This window comes from Macrotis lagotis, chromosome 8 (genome assembly GCF_037893015.1).
Source record: "Macrotis lagotis isolate mMagLag1 chromosome 8, bilby.v1.9.chrom.fasta, whole genome shotgun sequence".
Lineage (NCBI taxonomy): Eukaryota > Metazoa > Chordata > Mammalia > Peramelemorphia > Peramelidae > Macrotis > Macrotis lagotis.
In genome coordinates, this window is record NC_133665.1 from 139,167,614 (window position 1) to 139,188,652 (window position 21,039).

Sequence of the window (21,039 nt, forward strand, 5' to 3'; positions counted from 1 at the left end):
CTAATTTACAGCACTTCCAAGGCTTTGGGTTTTTTTGGGGGGGGACCCCCCACTGGGACCTTTATTCCTCCAAGGTCTTATGCTCTCTTGCCATTGTGCTTTGATATTTAGATGACCCCAGCACTCCCCTCTGCCCTGGAGCTGTAAGGAGGAGTCCTGCTTGTTTATCTTATTAGGGAAGCCCAAACTGCAACCTGGATCTGGCTGTGGGCAAACAGCAGAGTCCTCCCCTCAGGGAGAGATGAGAAATTTCTGCAGTCTTCCCAGCCCCCTTACCATCTGTGGCCTATGCTCTGGAGGTGCAGACTACTTTCTCCAGATTCTTGCAGCAGGTTCTACGGCAGGTGCTCCCTCACTCCACACTCATTTTGGTGTAGCAGAATTCTCTCCCTGCCCCGTCAAGCTGTTCCAGGGCTGTGTTGAGACCTGGGCTTTTTCCAACTCCCCATCCTGGTGAAACACACCTTTCCAGAACTTCTATGTTATCTTGGACTGGGAAAATGTATCACTCAGTTTTTCTGTGGGTTCTGCCCCTCTAAATTTTGTCTAGAGTCATAATTTGTGGACTTTAGGAGTTTTGAGGGGAAGGAGTTACTGGGAAATGCTGCTTTCACGCCACCATCTTGGCTTTGTTCCCCCCCCCCCGCCATGACTTATGAGAGGCTCCCACTGCTCTCCTTGCCTGTGCTCTGGCCTGTGGATGCCCACAAGCACTCCCCTCTGTCCTACAACTGTGAGGAGCATCTGCTGTGACAGTAAAGCTCCTCTTTCTGAGGCTGGGATTTGAGTAAGGGCAAAGCAACAGAGTCCTGTCCCAGGGATAGTGGAGAACCCTCTGCAGTCTCCCCAACCTCCTTAACCTACAGGGACTGAGCACTCTGGAAGCAGCTGCAGCTGCCTGGGTGATTCCACAGACCTGGGGCAGGGCTGCTCTGAGATCTGCACCAGTCCGGGCTCCTCTCACTCTTGTACTGCAGTTTTCCTGCTGAGCTTCCAAGTTGTCCTTAGCAATCCCTGGACTGAGAGGTCTGGGAAATGCCACTGCTACCATGAACCCAGGTGCCTCATGGACTGTTCCTGGATGGCTAGAGTCAGTTTGGTCTGGCAGCTGGTACTACTTGGGCTGCACTGCAACCCTTTCCAATTTAGTATAACAAAACTTTTCTGCAGATCTTCCAAGTTGTTTTGGACTGGGAAATTGTTTCATTCAGTCTTTCTGTGGTTTACACCACTCTAGAATTTGATTAAAGTCTTTATTTAGAGCTATTTGGAATGGTCTGGGGGAGAGCTTCTGGGAATTCCTGCCTTTACTCCACCATCTTGGCTCTGCCCCTGGAACCCTGGAATCAAATACTTTTTTAAAAGCATTAAATAATAGAAGGATTTTTTTTGTTCTCTACATATTTTAACTAATTTTTAACATAATTTATCTAATTTTAATTAATCTATTAACAGATAAGCTATTAAAGAAAATTATTTGTGAAATCTGCCTGTGCCCTTCTAATAGTTTCATCAAGGATATAGGTAGACCATTTGCTAATAAAAACTAAGAAGACTTAATGCTTCAGAAGACGACTTCCTTAAAGGTCCTTTAGGATTGCATTAGATTTTTATAGTTCTCTCAACGGTAACTATTATTAAATAAAACCCATTCAAACAATGTGTTTACAGTATCTTTACTTTTTTCTTCCAGAAATATAACAATATTTCAAAACAAATGATCATTTAAATATATATGTTGTTATTTGTAAACAGCTTGGGAAATAAGGGCCTTAGTTTAAATTGTTTTCTTAACTTTCTCATTTTATAAATTCCTTCTCAGAATTTAAAAAAAACCCAAAAATCAAGCAAAACTCAAAACTTAGAGTAAATGCCATATCTGATTATATATCAGCAAAAACAAAGATGTATTATCCCTCATTTAAGTTCACAAAACCTCCTGAAACAGCCTGTAGACTCCACATTAAGTATCTCTTGTCTAAATCACACTTGCCTTTTTTTAAAAAAAAAACTTTATTGTCATACTTGTGAAGAGATTAATAATAAAACTTTTTCAGAATGTTATAATTTTAAGAACTACATGGGACTATTTAGATCATGTAAACTACTTCCTTAATTTTATATAAGGAAGTTGAAATCCAGGGAAGATCAGTGATTGACCTAAAGTTGAAGAGCCAGAACAAGAACAAAGCATAGAAGTTGTTTTAAAAATACTTATTGAATAAAGTGACCTGGAAATACTATGTTTTGGGTGGGGGGGGTGAGGAACTGGATTTGGAGTTTGAAGATAGAGGTTCTTATCTAATCTGAGCTCTAACATTATGTTATCCATGAGCACCTCACTAGGTGCATTTTCTGGAACTTTTTTCCCCCCTCATCTATAAAAAGAGGAGGTTGAGATAGATAAATTTGTCACCTGTAAAAATCTGTAGTTTTATGACCCCTGATTTCTGTTTTCAGGTGAACATAGTGATTGAGTGAAACTAACAGGACAAATCCAATTTTATTCTATATCAGCATATCAAAGAGAAGGGATTGCTGCATTGCTGCCAATAGAAGACTCATTTTTAATGATGCAAAGTAGGTTTTAAAAAACTGCTTAAATTCATATTAAGTTCCTTCTGTTTCACAAGATACATTATTGTATTAAGTAGGCTGGCATACTAAGGAGTTTCCAGAGTTGGGGAGATGAGATACTAAAAATTAACAAAATATTAGAGAGAAGTTCAGTGAGTGATAGAGACACTAAGGAGAAATGAGAAAGGAAGAACTCTGGAAGATTTCAGTGTAAGGACCACAATGTTTGTGGCTGTGCCAGTTTTAAACTCGTTTCTTTTTTCATTATAAAAGCATCAGACCTTCCAATGAAAGAAATAACAGGCAAATGTGTAAATTCAAGTGTAGTTCAATAGCAGCCAAGATTTTTAATTTTAATTTATTATATTGCTTTATATTTTGTTCTGTTTTATTTTTTGGTCCAGACCTGAGATTTCATTAATTTATGGAGTTCCTATTGAAAAAATTTCCTTTGCCAGTGCAAATTTCAAACTGACATTTCCATTTGTGGTCAGAGTCAGTTTGTTTTCATCAAGTCACTGGGAAGTTAAGTGGCTCGTCCAGTTAACTCAACCGTCTCATGACCATGGCAGGGCTTAAAACCCAAGTCTTCCTGACTTTAGATTGCTTTTCTCTGTATTATACTGTACTGCCTCTCTGATTTATGTTTATTGCTGTTTATTTTTCAGGTGTGTTTTAGTGGTTTTGTCAAACAAATATAAATAAAAAAATATTTGGTAAGGTGATGGGATCTTAGATTCAGAGGCTTTCTAGTTCAGCTCTCCTTTTATAGACAGGTCATTGAGACCCAGAGAGACCAAGTGACTTGACTCAAAGCCCACCGTGGGATGCCCTCCCAGCTCCCCCCCCTCCCCCAATCAGGGTTCTTCCAGGATGATGATGCCTGGAGGCTCTGAAGCTTGTCTCACCTGAAAGGGAACCACTTATAGTAATAGAATGTTATAGGGCAGCTGTCAAGGAGAACTCCCTGTTCACCACATACATATGAGAGTGGAGATTCCTAAAACTGAAGAAAGACTGAAGACAGTGATTCTGAAACAGGATTTGGTATGCCAAGTGTAGGCGGGGCAAAAGATTCCACCATCACAACGAAATGCCTGTTAGTATGTGTGTGTGTGCGTGTGTGTGTGCGTGTGTGTGTGCATGTATACACACATACACACACACACCCCAACGAGTTCACTGGTGTGCTATCCACTGTGCCACTTAGCTGCCTCTAGTTCCCTTTCTTAAACTTTTCACGTCTACCATTTGGTGGAGAAGTTGAATTAACTATAGTAAAGGAGAAGTAAGAGGCTGGGATGATCCAAAGATTTATTCATTAGGAACTGAAGAAACAATCTCTGTATTCTCCTCATATTCTTGAAGTTTTCTCCTCATATTCTTTATTTTTTAAATGACTAAACTTCTGAAGTTGTACCCACTCTTTTTTGTTGTTGTTGTTTTAGGTTTTTGCAAGGCAAATGGGACTAAGTGGCTTGCCCAAGGCCCCACAACTAGGCAATTATTAAGTGTCTGAGACCAGATTTGAACCCAGGTACTCCTGACTCCAGGGCTGGTGCTTTATCCATTGTGCCACCTAGCTGCCCCTCTCCTCATATTCTTGAAATATTCTTTTCAAGTCATATTTCAGTTGTGCTTTCTTGCCTAGAGATAACCTTTGAGTTTGCAAATGCTACACCAACAGTATACAAGCTCTGGCAAGCCCTACCAAACTGAAAAGGCTTCAGGTACAGGCCTGATTACAGGTTCTGGGTCCTAGCCTATCTCAGTGTAAAGGAACACATCACTAAAAGAAGGTGGGATATCAATTGAGGAAATTTTTAACCTTAACCACTCATAAAGACTATATACTAAGATTCAGAGGAGTTATGATCTATGTGAAAATGCCTAGAGGGTTGAAATCATAGGTCTTTTGGAGTTTTGAAGTAATAATTATCCTTTACTAGATTGTTCACTGTTCCTGTATGTCCCTCTAATTTCTATTGTATTTATTTGGGCAAATGTTATCATTCCTACTAGATGTAATCTCCATGAGGTAAAGAAGTTTATGACACATAGCAATGTGAAATGTTGAGGGGGGTCTTAGAGCTACTCTCTCATCTAAAGAGTCATTCAATTAATCAGTAATCTACATAGGTTTTAGTATTGTGCTATATTTTATACTTTTCTGAATTCAGTAAATTATGAAAATTTAGGGAACAAATTAATGTGTCATATTTATGCCATACACATGTTATAGATATATCTGTGACAAAGAATTTGATCTTCTCTTTACCAAAGCCAATCCCTCTACACTTGTGATTGATTCCATCCCCTCCTGCCCTTTCCAGCAGATTGCAGTCCTAAATATCTCATGCTTCTCCTTCCACCCTTCTCTCTCAAATCTTAAATCTGTCTCTGTATCAAGTGTCTTCCCTTTTGCTTTCAAACATGCCCAAGTCTATTTACTTCCTTCAAAAAAAAAGTAAAGAAGAAGAATCCTTTTACTGAACTTGAATATCAAGCTATTCCATATAGCTCTTCTCCTTATCTAAACTTTTTGAAAAATTGTCTTCACTGCCTTCAGTTCCTTTCCACACTCTCTTTTCAACTCTTGCCTCTGGCTTCAGTCTCCTTACTCATCTGAATCTATTTTATCTAAATTTCGCAGTAATCTCTTAATTTCTATCTTTGATAATCTTTTCTCAGTCCCCATCCTTCTAGAACTGTCTGCTACATTTGACACTCTTGACCACTGTTTGCTCCCAAATACTTAATTCTCTCTATGTTTTCATAATATTTCTCTTACTTTTGTCTCCTGTTTTGACTGCTCCTCTGTCTTTGTGGGCTCATCATCTATTATACTTTCTCCCAAGTTCTGTCTAAGACCCTCTTCCCTTTTCCCTCTATATCAGTGGTTCTTTGAAGTCCATGAACTTGGTATTTAATAATTGCATTTCGTTATAATTGTTTTCCTTTGTAAATCTTTGTTTTTCATTTTATGCATTTAAAAACATCATTCTAAGTTCTCCATAGACTTTACCAGACTGCTAAAGTGGTCTATGACATAAAGAAGTCTATAAATCCCTGTTCTGTATTTGCTCTCTAGGCCACCTCATCAGTTTCCATGGGTATATAACCATGATATCTCAACAGAGTACTTATAAATCAATCTATTCATCCTCAGTCTTTCTTACCTAAGGTCCAGTGTCAGGTCACTAATTGCCCATTAAACGTTTTTAGGAAAACCTGAAGAAAACTAAACTTACTTTCTTTTTTTCCAAAATCCTTCTGTTGATCTGACTTCTGTATTTCTGTCAAAGATACCAGCATTCACCTGTCATTTACAGATGTGACAGGCACTGCAGGCCCTTCTCCAGGTTCCTGGCCTCCGTCCTGCCCCTTCTCTCTGCTCACTCAACCTCTCCTGTCACCTCTTGATTCATTGCCCCACTTCTAGGCTTTCCCCTGCCATCCACACTGGAGTGTGGACACAGCTTTTCCTTAATGGAAGATCTGATTTTGGGGTTTTCCTCCTCAATAAACTCCAATGACCCCCCCCCCCAGTAGCCTCTAGAACAAACTGTACTCTAGTCTGTGTCTCTCCATTTTCACTGACACATCCACATTCCACTTCCCTTGTTGGGATCCCCCTGCCTGGAATATACCCTTCAAGTTTCATGAATCTCTTGCTGCTCCCCCCGATCCTAGTGGCCATGTGTTTAAATACATTGTGGCTTGGGGCATTTATTCTGTATATACTTAATGGACTATCTTTCTTCATGAACACTATATCCTCCATATTAGGAAAAATATTTAATTCATTGTATTTTTTATCCCCAGTGCCTAACATTGTACATAACAGCCCTTAAATAAATGCTCATTGATTGATTGATTGATATAATTATGGCAGACTATACTTTGTTTTGGAGGAATTGACTTCACCAGGAAGGATGAATAAATAGCATTTCTTTTGGAAAAGTGGGATCTGTAATCAGGAAAGACCTGTATTCAGTCAATATGGTAAATTACCTCAATGCCACAGCAATCAGAATTTGCTGTCATTAGCTATATGTTTAAATAAAAAAATACTGTCAAAGAATGTTCTTATCATTACTATCTTATGTATTGTGTTGTAGAACTACCTCATTCTTTCTAAGTTTTGATTTGGCATAATCACATATAGCACATATTGTTATCAATAAATACACAAATGGGCTTGTTGGAAAAGTTTTGTGACTTTTCATGTACTTGTTTTGAATTTTATTACAATTCTATTTGAGTGTATAATGAAGCACCATTTGGTAGCACCAAATTGTACTTTTTTTAAAAAAGATCATATTACTGTTATTTACTTCTCTTATTTTTAAGTGATGGTTGCTTGCTTTTTTTCAAGTTAATACAGTTTTTTTTTTCCATGAGCTTTCTTCCTTTTAATACTTTGTTTGTTTTCCAGCTTCCTGTCTTAAGAGGATCCTTGCACATTGGTTATACTTAAGAAAAAATGATGGAGGCAAGTATCAGCTATCAGCTCTATGCAGTATGTGGAGTTGCTTTGATTATATTTCTGGGAGGATCAAATTAATCCAAAACAAATTTTCCTTTTTAAGAAAAATGACCATATGTTTCAGGATGGCTTTGGTAGAATGTTCTACTCAGTATTTGATAGAATTAAAAAATATATTTTCATTTTGTTACTTAACATCATTGAGTTTTGGTTCTAATTGTATTTTTATTTCTATGAGATAACTTACATGGTTGATTTTTGGCAATTTAATAGTAGATGGATGCATTTTAAATTTGGATGCTTGAATTTTTTTCTTGGTGAAATTGGTCCAATGCATTAAAAGCTGCTAAAAACTGGCATTTAAATAGTACTCATTTCTCTAATCAGCAATGATTGGTCTACTTAAAAATTTCAGACTCAAAGAAAAGGCACACATAACATTTGACTACAAAGACAATTGTAATGAAACATGTTTTCAAAATGGCATACTTGGCTTTGCAGTTGGTTTCTGGTTCTCAATTAGAGATTTGTCACCTCAGATCCATTTACTATGGCAAAACCTTACATCCTTTGGCAACAGTGCAGAAGAGTTTGGAAAGATGAAGCTAGGAGGCCAGAAAAAGTTAGGTATTGGGGGCGGCTAGGTGGCGTAGTGGATAAAGCACCAGCCCTGGAGTCAGGAATACCTGGGTTCAAATCCAGTCTTAGACACTTAATAATTACCTAGCTTTGTGGCCTTGGGCAAGCCACTTAACCCCATTTGCCTTGAAAAAAAAAGTTAGGTATTCTTTATTTAATTCTTTAAAAGTTTGACTTCTGGGGCGGCTAGGTGGCACAGTGGATAGAGCACCAGCCCTGGAGTCAGGAGTACCTGAGTTCAAATCTGGCCTCAGACACTTACCTAGCTGTGTGGCCTTGGGCAAGCCATTTAACCCCATTTGCCTTGCAAAAATTAAAAAAAAAAAAAGATTTCCCAGATATCAAGTTAATATTTCTTACATGGTAGTTCTGTCTCAGGTACCCTTGGAAGATAAACTGAGATCTTTATTAATATTTTTGCTTATTTGTAAAGTCACCATTTTATCAGTTTTTTAAAAAAATATCTTACTCCAGAGGAAAATTTAGCTATCTTCCAAATGTTTATTCATTCCTTCCCATCTGTCCCTGAATCATAAGGCTAGTACAGCAGATGACTATGAACATGAGTAAGTTTGGAGAATTATAATAATGTCATAGATAATACTTTATCAGTTTCTTCTTAAAATTCATAAGATTTTTCCCATAGGATGATTTTTAGGGCTAACTCAGCTTCTTTCAGGCTTAGGTTTCTAACACTGTGGAACAGTGATGCTTTGCGTGGCCACAGAAAATCTTGCTTGCAGAATTCCTGCCATTCATTATATTCTGCTAATTGATTTTTGTTGCAGCAGCAAAGACATTAAGTATAAGCCTTTGCTATGGAATTATTTTTTTTCCTTCCCTCATTTGCCTCTAGAATTTTGGCATCCTTTTTTGGAAAGCAATAACTATACATACACTAATGAATTTTTAAAATTCTTAAAATTTAGATGAAAACTCATGATTTGAAAAGAGTTGAAATCTATATAATAGGTCATTTTATCATTGCCTAAAGAAACAGATTTGTCAAACTAAAAATTCACTATGCTTTCTTTGGGACATGTATCCTAGGCATTTTGTTACTAGCCTAGCCTAGACACAGTTTCCTTTTAATTAGGGCTTTGTTTTCTCTGATTCAAAGTGTCTTATCATTTTGATGGAATATTACTTGGATAATCTTGCTGTTTTAACATTGTAAGCTCTAGAATCTTACCTGTGTTCTCACTTTCTGTTCTTATCCCAACTGAGTGACTAAATAGTACTGTTTTGGAGTTATGTCTTCTTATTGGATTACATTGAGATATATTACATCCTGTGTCTAAGGAGCTCAGAGTGTTTGACCAAGTAGAAATAATCCAATAATTATATACTGATATAGCAAATTGAGGAGAAAAGGCAACCTTAAAATCTAGATAAACACTATTACATCAATAAACTCTGGACCCAGAAAATCTCAATAGAAATGTAGTCCTTTGCTGCTTGTAGAAGTATTTATCAACCCCATGAGTTATTCACGTTATTTTCTGGGCTTTTTCCTTGTATACTCAATCATTAGAAAGATTACAAATCTGTACACACACACACACACACACACACACACTCTCAAATGAAGGAAAATATAAAAATAAGAAGTAATAAAGCAATATTTTAGTGGGACCAGTCTTGGGGAGAGATTGTGAGAAATTTTCTTACCTCCTGGCTCCATGACCACAATTCAGACCTCTGTCACATGAGAAAGTTGGAAAACCTTCATGACATAAGAGAAACTTTTCTAATTCTATTTTCCTGCTTTCTTTTGCTTTTGAGGTCTCAAAAGAAGTATGACAGTAGGGGAAGAATATATGAGAAGGCCTGTACAATGTAGGTGACTTAGTGGATAAATCTATAGATTTGGAGTCAGGAAGACTGAATTCAAATGTGACCTAAGACATTGGACAATCACTTAGCTTCTGTTTGTCTCAGTTTCCTCAAGAGTAAAATAGGAATAATAATAGCACCAACCTTCCGGGTTATTGTGAGGATAAAATAAGATGTTTTGTAATTGTTTAGCACACAGTAAGATATTATCATTATTATTAATATAATAGGTTTACTATGTCCTATAATATTAGGACCTTGGGTTAATTAACTGGAGGTGACTACATGTTACTTCATGTTAACAGAGAGCTGTGACTGAGGAGCCAGGAGGTATCTATGGAGGATTGATAGCTCTTCACATCTGAACCACAGTGGTGCCAATTCCATTTTCACCTGTTGCATTGGAGATAATAGAAAACTACATTTGGTCCATAGTCATTGTAACCTAAATGAAATCCCTAAAAGGCCCAAATAACGGTTCTTTGATTTTTACCAGTGTATGATAAATTAGCATTGAAATAACAGAAAATTAGGGAGATATTCTCTTTTCAGTAGTTTGAAAAATAGGAGAATGGAATTTCCCCTCTGTGACTGGGGTGGGGGACATTGGTGAGGTGACTGTAGGATATTGAAGTGTGGAGTGAATACTAGATTACTAATTTTCTCCAGCATCCCAGCAACATAAACTGGGTAAGATTTCAGTTAATAGATATGATACCTGATCTTATGGAAACTTAATACAAAATTTTATGTTTTTTAACCAAAGTTAAAATTTTGAGATGCCTAATTCAATTTCAGAAGAAATAGGGAACTGAATACTTCCAAAAAATCAGTTATGTGATATTTAACTTTCCAGCTTTAGATTGCATAAAATTTATTAAAGTGAATGACCTGACCACGTGTTGCATTTTTAATGGCATCTGGTTTGCCTGCTAATGCTGCCTCCAGCTTAAACTAAGAGCTTCCTTTTGCAGTTCTGGGCTATGGATTTTCACCATCCATGGAAATGAACACATTCGGCAAAGATTGAGCAATATGTTGCTTTTTGCCTGTAATGTCAATAACTCATGGCAGTTTAGCTTGCATTTCCCTCATTTCAGCTTCCTGCCGTTAATAGCAATATATGATTTACAGTGGTCTATTCCCTTTTCCTCTGTGATACTTCCATGCCCAATCCCATTCACTTTGTTGCCTTCTTTCCTTTTAATCTTTTATGGATGTTAGGAATAGCTTCCATCACTAGTCTCAGGGAAAGGGGTTTTTCACAACCCTTTTTCTCAATAACTGGTGGTGATTGAAGCTCTCTTTTCTCTGGAGCTGATGCTGTTTGGACCATTCAGTAAAGCTGCTGCAGAAAAAGATCTTTTTGTGCTACAAGCAAGATTTTTATTTCCTTTATCTGCTTTCACATATAAACTAATGTCCATGATGAACAGGAATGGTGATATGAAATACCTCAGGATTTTATTGGAAAACATACAGCTGTGACTAAGTAGTCATTTTCTGTTATCTTTTGGATCTATTCAACAGAGATATGGCATATTTGATAATTAACTACAATTATGATGGAAGAGATTATATCTCTGTTGAAATTAAGTTTGTTCCCATTTTGGATAGTCTGATCTATTTGACTTCTGCTATAAGCACATAAAATGGTCCCTCTAGGATCTAGTTCTCCACACATTAAAAAGAATAAATACTTTTAATGCTGCATTTTTTTCCTCCCTCTGCTTTTGCTTTGGGCCTTCTCTTGTGCTAGAGATATATAGCTCTTTAATAATTTCATCATATGCAATTTGGAAATCTATCTTTTAATCTCTAGATTAAGGATTGCTTGATGATGATATACATTATTTTGGCTAGTAGCATGCTTTCTATTTTTTAATTTAACCTAGTAGTTTTTGCATGGATTTATAATATCAGCTTTTTTTTGTTTGTTTGTTTTAACATTAGATAAGCATGAGATCTCCGTCGCACAGCTGCATGTGTAGGCACAGTTGAAGCAGTTGCCCACCTAATTGGTTGACAGTATTGAAGTGTATTAAGCAAAAACCAGTTTAAAGAGAGGCAACATCTGTATTTATGAGTTTGCAAATAAGCCTAGTCAGAGTGTGCTGATGGAGCCTTCTGGCAGTGAACAGTTATATGATGACCCAGATCCTGGAGGCAAACCCCAAGATCCTGAGGCCAAAAAGCCTCCCGAAGCAGAGCAGAAATTGTCTAAAATGACCCACAATGCTTTGGAGAACATTAATGTGATTGGCCAAGGCTTGAAGCACCTCTTCCAGCACCAGCGCAGGAGGTCTTCCGTGTCTCCTCAGGATGTGCAACAAGTCCAGGCTGATGCGGAGCCTGAGATGGATCTGGAGAGCCAGAGCTCCTGCTCTGATATTGATGGTGTCTCCACCCACCCCACAGCTTTGAATCGAGTCCTGCAGCAGATCCGGGTGCCCCCTAAGATGAAGAGAGGCACGAGTTTGCACAGCAGGCGGGGCAAGCCAGACGCCCCAAAGGGCAGCCCTCAGATCAACCGGAAATCTGGCCAGGACATCATGGTTGTGGGCCAGTCGGGCCGACCTCGCTCCTCTTCTACCACTGATTCTCCCACCAGCTCAGCCGCAGTGGAGATAGCATGTGCTGCGTATCTTCCTGGGGAGGAGATCGCTGCAGAGCGGGTAAGTCGGCCTTCTTTGCTTCTCATTCCTTTTGTTTCCTAGTTTCTAAGCATCTAACTTTGATGGGGTGGGGCAGGGCTATGTGAGGATTTCTTTGTGAACTGGTGGGATTTACTTTAGCTTCTAGTTAAAAAAGTAGAATGAATATGGACTGACTTTCAGGTTTCTGTCCTTGCTTTATATTATTTGACTGCTTTATACTTGATTATAGAACTCTAGTTTAAAACTGTTATTAGCAGATGCCTCTTATCTATTTACTAAAATCACTTACTTAGGCACTGTAGGAGCAGCCCGGTTTTGTGTTGTTGGATCCACTTTCACCAATGAAAATGACTTCTATACAATTAGTGCATGGTGTGAACAGGAATTTTGTGTTCTAGATTTTCTGTCCTCTCTGAATGCACTTGTGCTTCAGAGCTTTACCAGCCACTCTGTGCCTGTGTCCTCTGTCTTTGACAAGTTTTGCCTTCACTAATTCTGAATGAAAGGATTGTTTTTTGGTAGGTGTTATATGGGGAGAATTTTCCCCAAGTCTATCAGATAACAGCACATAAATCGAGGGGGATCTGCTCCTGGATCACTTTCAGGGCTGCCTCTGCTCTAAAAACTGAAGAGAAGCAAGTGAGAACAATGACTTTTTCTTTTGTTTTGGGTTTTGGTTTTTTTGCAAGGCATTGGGGTTAACAGTAACTTGCCCAAGATCACACAGCTGGGTAATTATTAAGTATCTAAGGCTGAATTTGAACTCAGGTCCTCCTGACTCCAGGGCCACTGCTCTATCCACTGCACTATCTAGCTGCCCCTGAAAGTGACTTTTTGTTTAATTCATTATTTGTGAATAAGGGTTTTTCCACATCTAGATTCAGTCTACCAGATGGATAGTGTTGGAAGTTGTTGGCTAACCTCTGATTTACATGAAAAGAGATGAATTTTGATATAAAATAGAATCATTCAATGTTTTTTTAAGAGCTTACTATCTACCAGCACTGTGCCAAATATTGGAGATTCAAAGAAAGGCAAAAACATTCCTGACCTCAAGTAAGTCATAGTCTAAAGGAAAGACAGCTTACAAATAAATAGGTACATAGAGATTCAACCAAAGTTCACCTTTGAGGGATAACAAGACCAAGAATTCATCACTTGTGATGAACATGTTTAGCTAGGCTGTGCATCAGAAAATTAGTACTGTACTTGAAGTCTTTTAAGTATGGTAGCTCCCTTAGGGGGGCTTTGCTGGCAAGGCTTGGAGAACCCCAAGTTGTCTCCATGTCAGGAAGAGGTATTAGACTTTGTCTTTAACATAAATTTTGTCTACTAAAAATCTGTGAGAGGAAGGTCTTTAAGTAAGTTAAAATATTGCTTATTTAAATAAGCTATTTGTGGTCTAATGAAGTAGACAGTTTTTTTTTCTGGAACTGTTTTGAAGTAATGATGCAACATGTTAAAGCCAACATTTTAGGAATATCCTTTGTCATGATACCAGAAAACCACTCAGAAAAATGTTTGGTGTCTTTTCAAATGTATCTATCTTGTATGACAGCTACCTATCGGTCATTTCTTCCACTGCACCCAAGTTTATTCTTTATTCTCTTGAAGATGTCAGTCCTACTTTGTCCAAATGAACATTTAACAAATCATTTATTACCTAGGGCTCATTATGTCTAAAGTGGTGATTTAGCAATAAAAGGAATATGTGATGTGGCAATTGGGATGAGTGAAAATAAGTTTTCTTTTATTCTTATGACTGCTGACTTCAAGATGAAGTCTAAAGAAAAACTATAAAAATGTTCCTAATTTGCCAGATAGACTTGCCATATAAAAGGTTTCCTTTTTTTTTAACTCAGAAAAATAATTTTTTAATTCAATTATAGAACTAGCAGACACTTAGCATTCCTTGTATCCCCAGTGCTTAACAACAGTAATGATAATAATTAGAAGCAGCAGCTTAGGCACTTGATAAATTTTTATTGACTAACTGACAATACCTCATTTTATTCTCACAATAGCTGGGGAGACTTGTGCTGTTATTTTCCCCCTCTGTACAGATAGGGAAACTCAGATGTTAAATAACTTTCTCAGGGTCACAAAGCTCGTTAGTGTCTGAGGTCAAATTTGAACACAAATCTTTATGATTCCAGGCCCAATTCTCCATAACTCTGGTACCACCTGCTTCCTCCATTTGCCCATAGAGGCAGAGAGAGATAAACTTAAGCAGTAGCTTTGATTATGAAAGTAATATGCATTTCTTTACTATGGAACTTTCTAAATAGTATCTAAAGTTATTTTCTTTTGGAAAGAATGGCATATTAGGAGTGGCTAGGTGGCGCAGTGGATAGAGCACCAGCCTTGGAGTCCAGAGTACCTAGGTTCAAATCTGGTCTCCGACACTTGATAATTACCTAGCTGTGTGGCCTTGGGCAAGCCACTTAATCCCATTTGCCTTGCAAAAACCTTAAAAAAAATAAAGAATAAATTAAAAAAAAAGAAAGAATGGTATATTGAAAGAGACTTGTATTTACAGAGGGATCTTCTGGTTTTCCAAGAGAATTTTTTTTTTAATACTCTGTGCTTCATTATGCCTTTGCAGTATGTTGACATTTTCTCCTGGTTGATCTGAATTTTAAGTTGTGTTTTGGGAACCTTTGCTTTTTTTGTGCTTTATGTTCATTAATTTTGGTTTTTTATATTTATTAACTTGAGCTGTCTGGGCCCAACATTCTTTGAAGTTTCCACCCTGCCCAGGCTCCCAGGCCTCATTGCATTAGAAGTTTAGCAGAAAATCTTTGGTTCCTTTTATTAAAAAAAAAAAAAACCCAACAATTTTATTGTACACAGCTTGTATTTACTGAGAAGTTTTTATCCTCCACGCTATCTGTTTTTGTGTCAAATTTCTTTTGTAGATTATTTATGTCTATTGTTTCTTATCTCATTAAAGTTGACAATTTTCTTTTTTGAGAACTTTTTTAAATTAATGATGTTACTTAAAGCGTCTTTATGTTTACATTTAAAATGATTTTTTGTTATCTGCGTGTGCTGGATTACTTGATAAGGGAGGGCTTTGTGTAAGTGGGGCGGGGTTTCAGTTACCCCTAAGAGGGTGATGGATGACCTTGGGGTGGATGGAATCAGAAAAGATATGAAAGCCATCCAGGCAGAACTGGTTCCTGTGTCTGGAAGTAGATCTGCTGAATTATTTCTAGATGTCAGCTGCTTTTCAAATTTAGGACTTTGTCTTATCTTTTGGTCTTATCTTTTATGTTATGGCATTAGTCTGCTTATGAATGAAATTTGAAAGTCATTGTGGAAAATGGTTTTGATTGATCTGTTGTTTGTAAGTTCCCTGAAGATATCTTGAATCAATCATTTTTGTTTTCCCTTTAGTGCTGAGTAAAGGAATGGTTTTTCTGTACAGTGTGGTGCTCAGTAAAACTTAGTTGAATTGTCTTTTAATTGAAACTGGGATCAGCTGATAGTGATAGTGGTATTTTTATCTAAGTGAATCTGAATATTTGGACTTGGAGAAGACAGAAACATTAAAGTATCCAGATTGAAAGTCTAGTTTAGAACAGGCTTAGTTAGTTGATGATGCTACATTACCAACAGAGAGTCTTCAAGAAATACCTGTAATGCTCAATGATTCAACCAATAAGGATTTATTAAATGCATATAATGTGCCAGACATAACTAGAAGATGTCTGATTTACGTCAGATTTTGCCATAGTTATTAAATTACTTAAGATTTTCAAAAAACCTGTGGTAGTCAGGAAGTACCATAAAAGAAGTAGTTTTAAATAGCTGGAGAACCTTTAGAAGGTACCTCTCTGACAGATTTCTGGTGAGATCAAATTGACAGAGACCCTTAGGTTGAAACTAAGATGTAGTTAAGAATAGTCCACAAAGAATATAGTACATACTAAACTTTAGAGTAGTAATTCTGAGAGGAGAAATCCAAGTCAATGGAAGAAGGAAAGAGGATTTTGAATTCAGAATAGCATCATTGGTCCATATCATATAGCACAGTTCCCAAACTCAAATTTCTTTTTAAAAAAAATTATTGATAGTATATTTTTTATCACCTTTATTTCCCAGCACCTCTCTGCATGGAAGTCATCCTTTGTAACAAAGAATTTTTTAAAAAAAGAGTAACAAAAGGCATTTCAAGTCTGGTGGTAACAGACAAATTTTTTGCATGTAAGAAGTTTCTGTATTTTTGGTTTTTGCAAGTCTTAATTCCTTAGTAGCTATGCTGCTTATGAAATTTAAAGCTAAAAATTGGGGGGAGGATTTTAAAGAGAGTTTTAGCAAATCTGATTTTGCTTAATTCTATTATCTTGGCATTTGTTCATAAAGTGATTAGATTGAGATCTGAGTGATCACACAAATAGTTTTGAACCTGACTATACTTTCATGATAACTTTTTGTAATTTTATTATCCTTTATACATTTTATAATCACTTTATTAACTATTAATTGGCATTAATAACTTTGGAGAAAAGAAAACAAATTTTCAAAAATTATATTTCAACAAAGTGTGGATCTATTAGAATAAATGAAAATTTGTATTTTTTTGGTGAAGTACAACTTTCCTACATTAATGAGAAAACAAATTTCTACTTTCTTTGTTTTCCTCCAAAGTCATTATTATTATTTCTTTAACGAGTTAAAATGTGTAAAAAAGCATGAAAGTGTTTACTGATTCATTCTACTAGTGTCTGGGATTTTTCATTTATATACAGTTTTCAGAAATAACACGTTTTTTGGAAAATTGAAGTTGTGAAAACCCTAGAGTGATTTATGATAGGAAGAGTTTAACTTGTTTGACATTAGATTGTTGTTTTTCAAATATTTTCTTTTTATTTGTGAACTTCAATCATCAACAAACATCTCAATATTTAAAGAATAAGAAAGACTTGGTTGAGAAAATGAACTCTTATGACAGCATTTGTTTTCTAAGAAATATTCAATAAATTCAACAAACAGTTATCAGAATTGTTATATTTATTTACATCCCTTTCTAAATATTTTTGCGCATTTGTAAAAGGTTTCTTGATATTCTTTTTTATGTCTATTATTACTTCTTACCTACCCAGATCCACCTTTCTCAATTTCTTTGAAGTTGTGGGTTCATCTTCCAACTTAAACAACTGCCTTAGAATAATAACAACATGATATGTTTTCGCAATGCAGTATACATTGCCTATGTTTTTCCACATTGTATGATATAGAAAATCATATTCAAACTGGAATTAAGAAACTTTAAAAAGCACATTTTAACATTGAATTCAGTAGAATCTTATTATACCATGAACTTGGTACTCCAGGCTGAATCACATTCTCTGAATCATTATTACATATGATAAAATCCTGTGTATAACTCAGTTATCCTGAAAACAGTTTCTGTCAAGACTTCAAATTATATTATAAAGCAGTAGTCATCCCTACCATTTAATATTGGTTAAATTTAGAGAAGTAGATCAATTGAATAGCCTAGAGAACACCAGAAATAATGGAACTCAGTGCTAACAAACCTGAAAAAATAAATTACTTAGGAATTCTGTATTTGATTTTTAAAAATTACTGCGAAAATTGATCATCTATAAACACAATTACTCAATGAGTTGAGGGGCACATAGGTGGCTTAGTAAATGAATGGCGTGTCAAGCTTAAAGACAGAAGACTAGAATTCAAATCCAACCTCACTTACTAGCTGTGTGACTCTGGGCAAGTTACTTAACTCTACCCACTTTTTTTCATTTGTAAAATGAATTGGAGAAAGAAATGACAAGCCATTTCAGTATCTTTACCAAGAAAACTGTAGATAGGTGCCTGAAGAACTGGACATGACTGAAATTGTTGCTATGGAAGTGCTAGGCTGAAAGCCTATAGTTAAATTCTTTGCCTTTGTATATTGACTACATCTTGAGCTATGCTGACCTTGTGCAAAGTAGATTATATAAGTGAATAGCTTGCTACTAGTCCTGAGAAAATCCTCCTTTATAGAACACCTTGAATTGATAACAGCCATCTGGGAACCTTGTCATTGCCAAATAGATACGGACCTGCCACCTCCAGGAGGATCCCACAAGGACAGGGAAACAGAAGCAGGAACCCAACCTGATAACAAACTGTTAGCCCTTTGTTTCCCCAAATGAACCTTTGTTATCCCTGAATACACAATCCTTTTGACACCTTTCCCAAAACATAGGCCATCCCTTGTACCCTTTTATAAATCCTAGCTTTTTACCCTGCTAATGCTTATCCACTGGGGACAGAGTCCAATAACCTTGGACCTGCAAAATAAGTCTGTCCCTTATCACCCTGAGTTGAGTCATTGCAAAATTCTTTCACTATTCGAATCCTAGCTCATCACCTGAGGTTCAAACTGCATCAGAGTGACCAAACACAACTCACTGCTTGGAGAAGGGTTAAAATAAATTGTGTATTAATATTCTGAAATATAATTGTTCTGTATGAAAGAATATATTTGAGGAATTCAGAGAAATATGAGATTGCCTTTTTACCTACTGTCTGATTCTTGTATAGGTCTACTCGTTGAAAAACTTGTCTTCCTGTTAGTGTGGACATTCCTTGAGGGCAGTGCTCATATTTTTGCTTTTCTTTGTCCCCTGTTGGTTTAGGAGAGCACTTAAATAGATACTTGTTAAGGAATGTATTTGAATGGATTTGTATGGAGTGAAGTTTTCAGAATGTGCACTTTGACATTAATAATGTAAACAAAAGCCCTAAAGGAAGCAGATCGTGGATTAATTGAATGATTAATCCTGGGTCCCAGAGGACAGAGCTTGATGGCAACTTCTTTCTGGTGAGCTGCAGGATCTAGATTGGAGCTTTTATTTTGTGATTTTCTTTGTCCCAAGAAAATTTCACTGATGGGAGATTACTGGGGGAAATGAAAATGCTATGAAAAAAAAGAATCAGTAAAACTTTTTTTTTTAAAAATAAACAGCAGAAAACAAAAAACTCAGAGAAGACAGGAGAGTTAGGCTTCATGGAGAGGATGGGACTTAAGATGGAGTTAGGGCAGAAAAGAATACGCAGAGTGAATTAGCACAGACTTTTCTAGGGCAGTGTAGTTTGTGAAATTACAAATGAGAAAACAGATCAGGAATTCATTTTTTGTTTTATAATGAAGTCCTGGTACACCATTGGTATAGTCAGGTCCTGACTTGTTTTCCAACTTCTAGGGCCTCTTGTCTAATCAGATGGCCTCCATGAGGTCTCTGAATGATGATAGTGGTCTGAGGGGATACATGAATCATCTCCCCACTTAGTATGAAATTAGTCCTTTTCTAAATCTTTAGCCTGACTTACTCCTTTCTAAACCTTTTTATGCTTCCTTTAGATTCTGCAAAGCTCTGGTCTTTTCATTTGGATGCTTGGAAGTTCTATAATTCAGTAATGGTCCATTTCCCCTTCTTAGGATTATATTGTTTTGCTGTGTAATTATTCTTGGTTGTTAAACTTAGATCTTTTGCTTTTTTGGAAAATCATATTTCAAATTCTCCACTCCTTTATTGAGGTGGTTCTTAATACTTCATTTTTTCTTTTTTGCTAACTACAGTATTTTTTCCTTTGACCTGGAAGCTCTGAATCTTGACTGTACTATTCTAGGAGCTATAATCTTGGAATTGCAGGAAATGAGTAATGCTTTCTTTCTATTTCTACTTTATTCTTTTCTTTGATTCTGAGATGTCTTGGAGGTGTTAAAGTTTACTGAAAAATGGGTATTTCTTTGGCCATGGAATTTTTCCCTCTGTTATGATCTTAAATTCATAACAAACTATAATAGAAAAAAGAGAATTGCACATGAAACTTTAAATTATTGTGTACAATAATAAAGTTATCATGTAGCTTTTTTTGAACCTCCTCCCTGTCCCCCAGAGATGGCTACAATTAGATACAAATATGCATAAATATGTGGGGCAATACTATAACACACTTCTCTTTACCAGTTCTTTCTCTGGATGCAATTGACATCTTCCTTCATAGGTCCTTTCTATTTAATTTGGTTATTTATAATAGTCAAAATTACTTGGTTGCTCAATGTTTTTAGGTTGTTTTTTTTGCAAGGCAGTGGGGTTAAATGGCTTGCCCAAGGCCACACAGCTAGGTAATTATTAAGTGTCTGAGGCCGGATTTGAACTCAGGTACTCCTGACTCTAGGGCTGGTGCTCTATCCACTGCACCACCTCGCTGCTCCCACTCAATGTTCTTAAAACAGTATTTCTCTTATTCATAGCAGCCCTGTTTGTGATGGCAAAGAATTGGAAATTAAGTGAATGTCCTTCAATTGGGGAATGGCTTAACAAACTATGGTATATGTATGTCATGGAACACTATTGTTCTATTATAAACCAAGAAGGATGGGAATTCAGCCTGGAAGGAAGGATTTGCATGAACTGATGCTGAACAAGATGAGCAGAAAAACATTGTACACCCTAACAGCAACATGGGGGTGATGATCAACTTTGATGGACTTGCTCATTCCAACAGTGCAATAATCAGGCACAATTTTGGAATATATGCAATGGAGAATACCATCAGTGTATCCAGAGAAAAAATTGTGGAGTTTGAACAAAGACCAAAGACTATTACCTTCAATTTAGAAAAAATAAAACTTATGTTATATAATTTTGACATCTCTTATACTTTATTTTTATTCCTTAAGCATATGATTTCTCTCTCATTACATTCAACTAAGATCAATGTATACCATGGAAACAATGTAAAGACTAGCAGAATGGCTTCTGTGGGGGGGTGGGGGTGGGAGGGAAGGAAGAATGGGGGGAAAATTGTAAAACT

The 21,039-nt window shown here is 36.6% G+C and overlaps 1 protein-coding gene across 12 annotated transcripts in view; it reads left to right on the forward strand.

The window, feature by feature from the left end:
• The window catches only part of TMCC1 (transmembrane and coiled-coil domain family 1), a 238,932-nt gene that overhangs the window by 69,487 nt on the left and 148,406 nt on the right, over nt 1-21,039 (forward strand). For 7 of the 12 annotated variants that reach the window (XM_074198491.1, XM_074198499.1, XM_074198492.1 and 4 more), the window contains 3 exons: nt 2,461-2,580; nt 7,016-7,072; nt 11,495-12,216. In XM_074198491.1, coding sequence (XP_074054592.1) covers nt 11,659-12,216 — 558 coding nt within the window. In that variant the 5' untranslated portion in view covers nt 2,461-2,580; nt 7,016-7,072; nt 11,495-11,658. The remainder of the gene's footprint in view (nt 1-2,460; nt 2,581-7,015; nt 7,073-11,494; nt 12,217-21,039) is intronic. The other 5 variants (XM_074198500.1, XM_074198497.1, XM_074198507.1 and 2 more) reach the window with 3 other exon arrangements.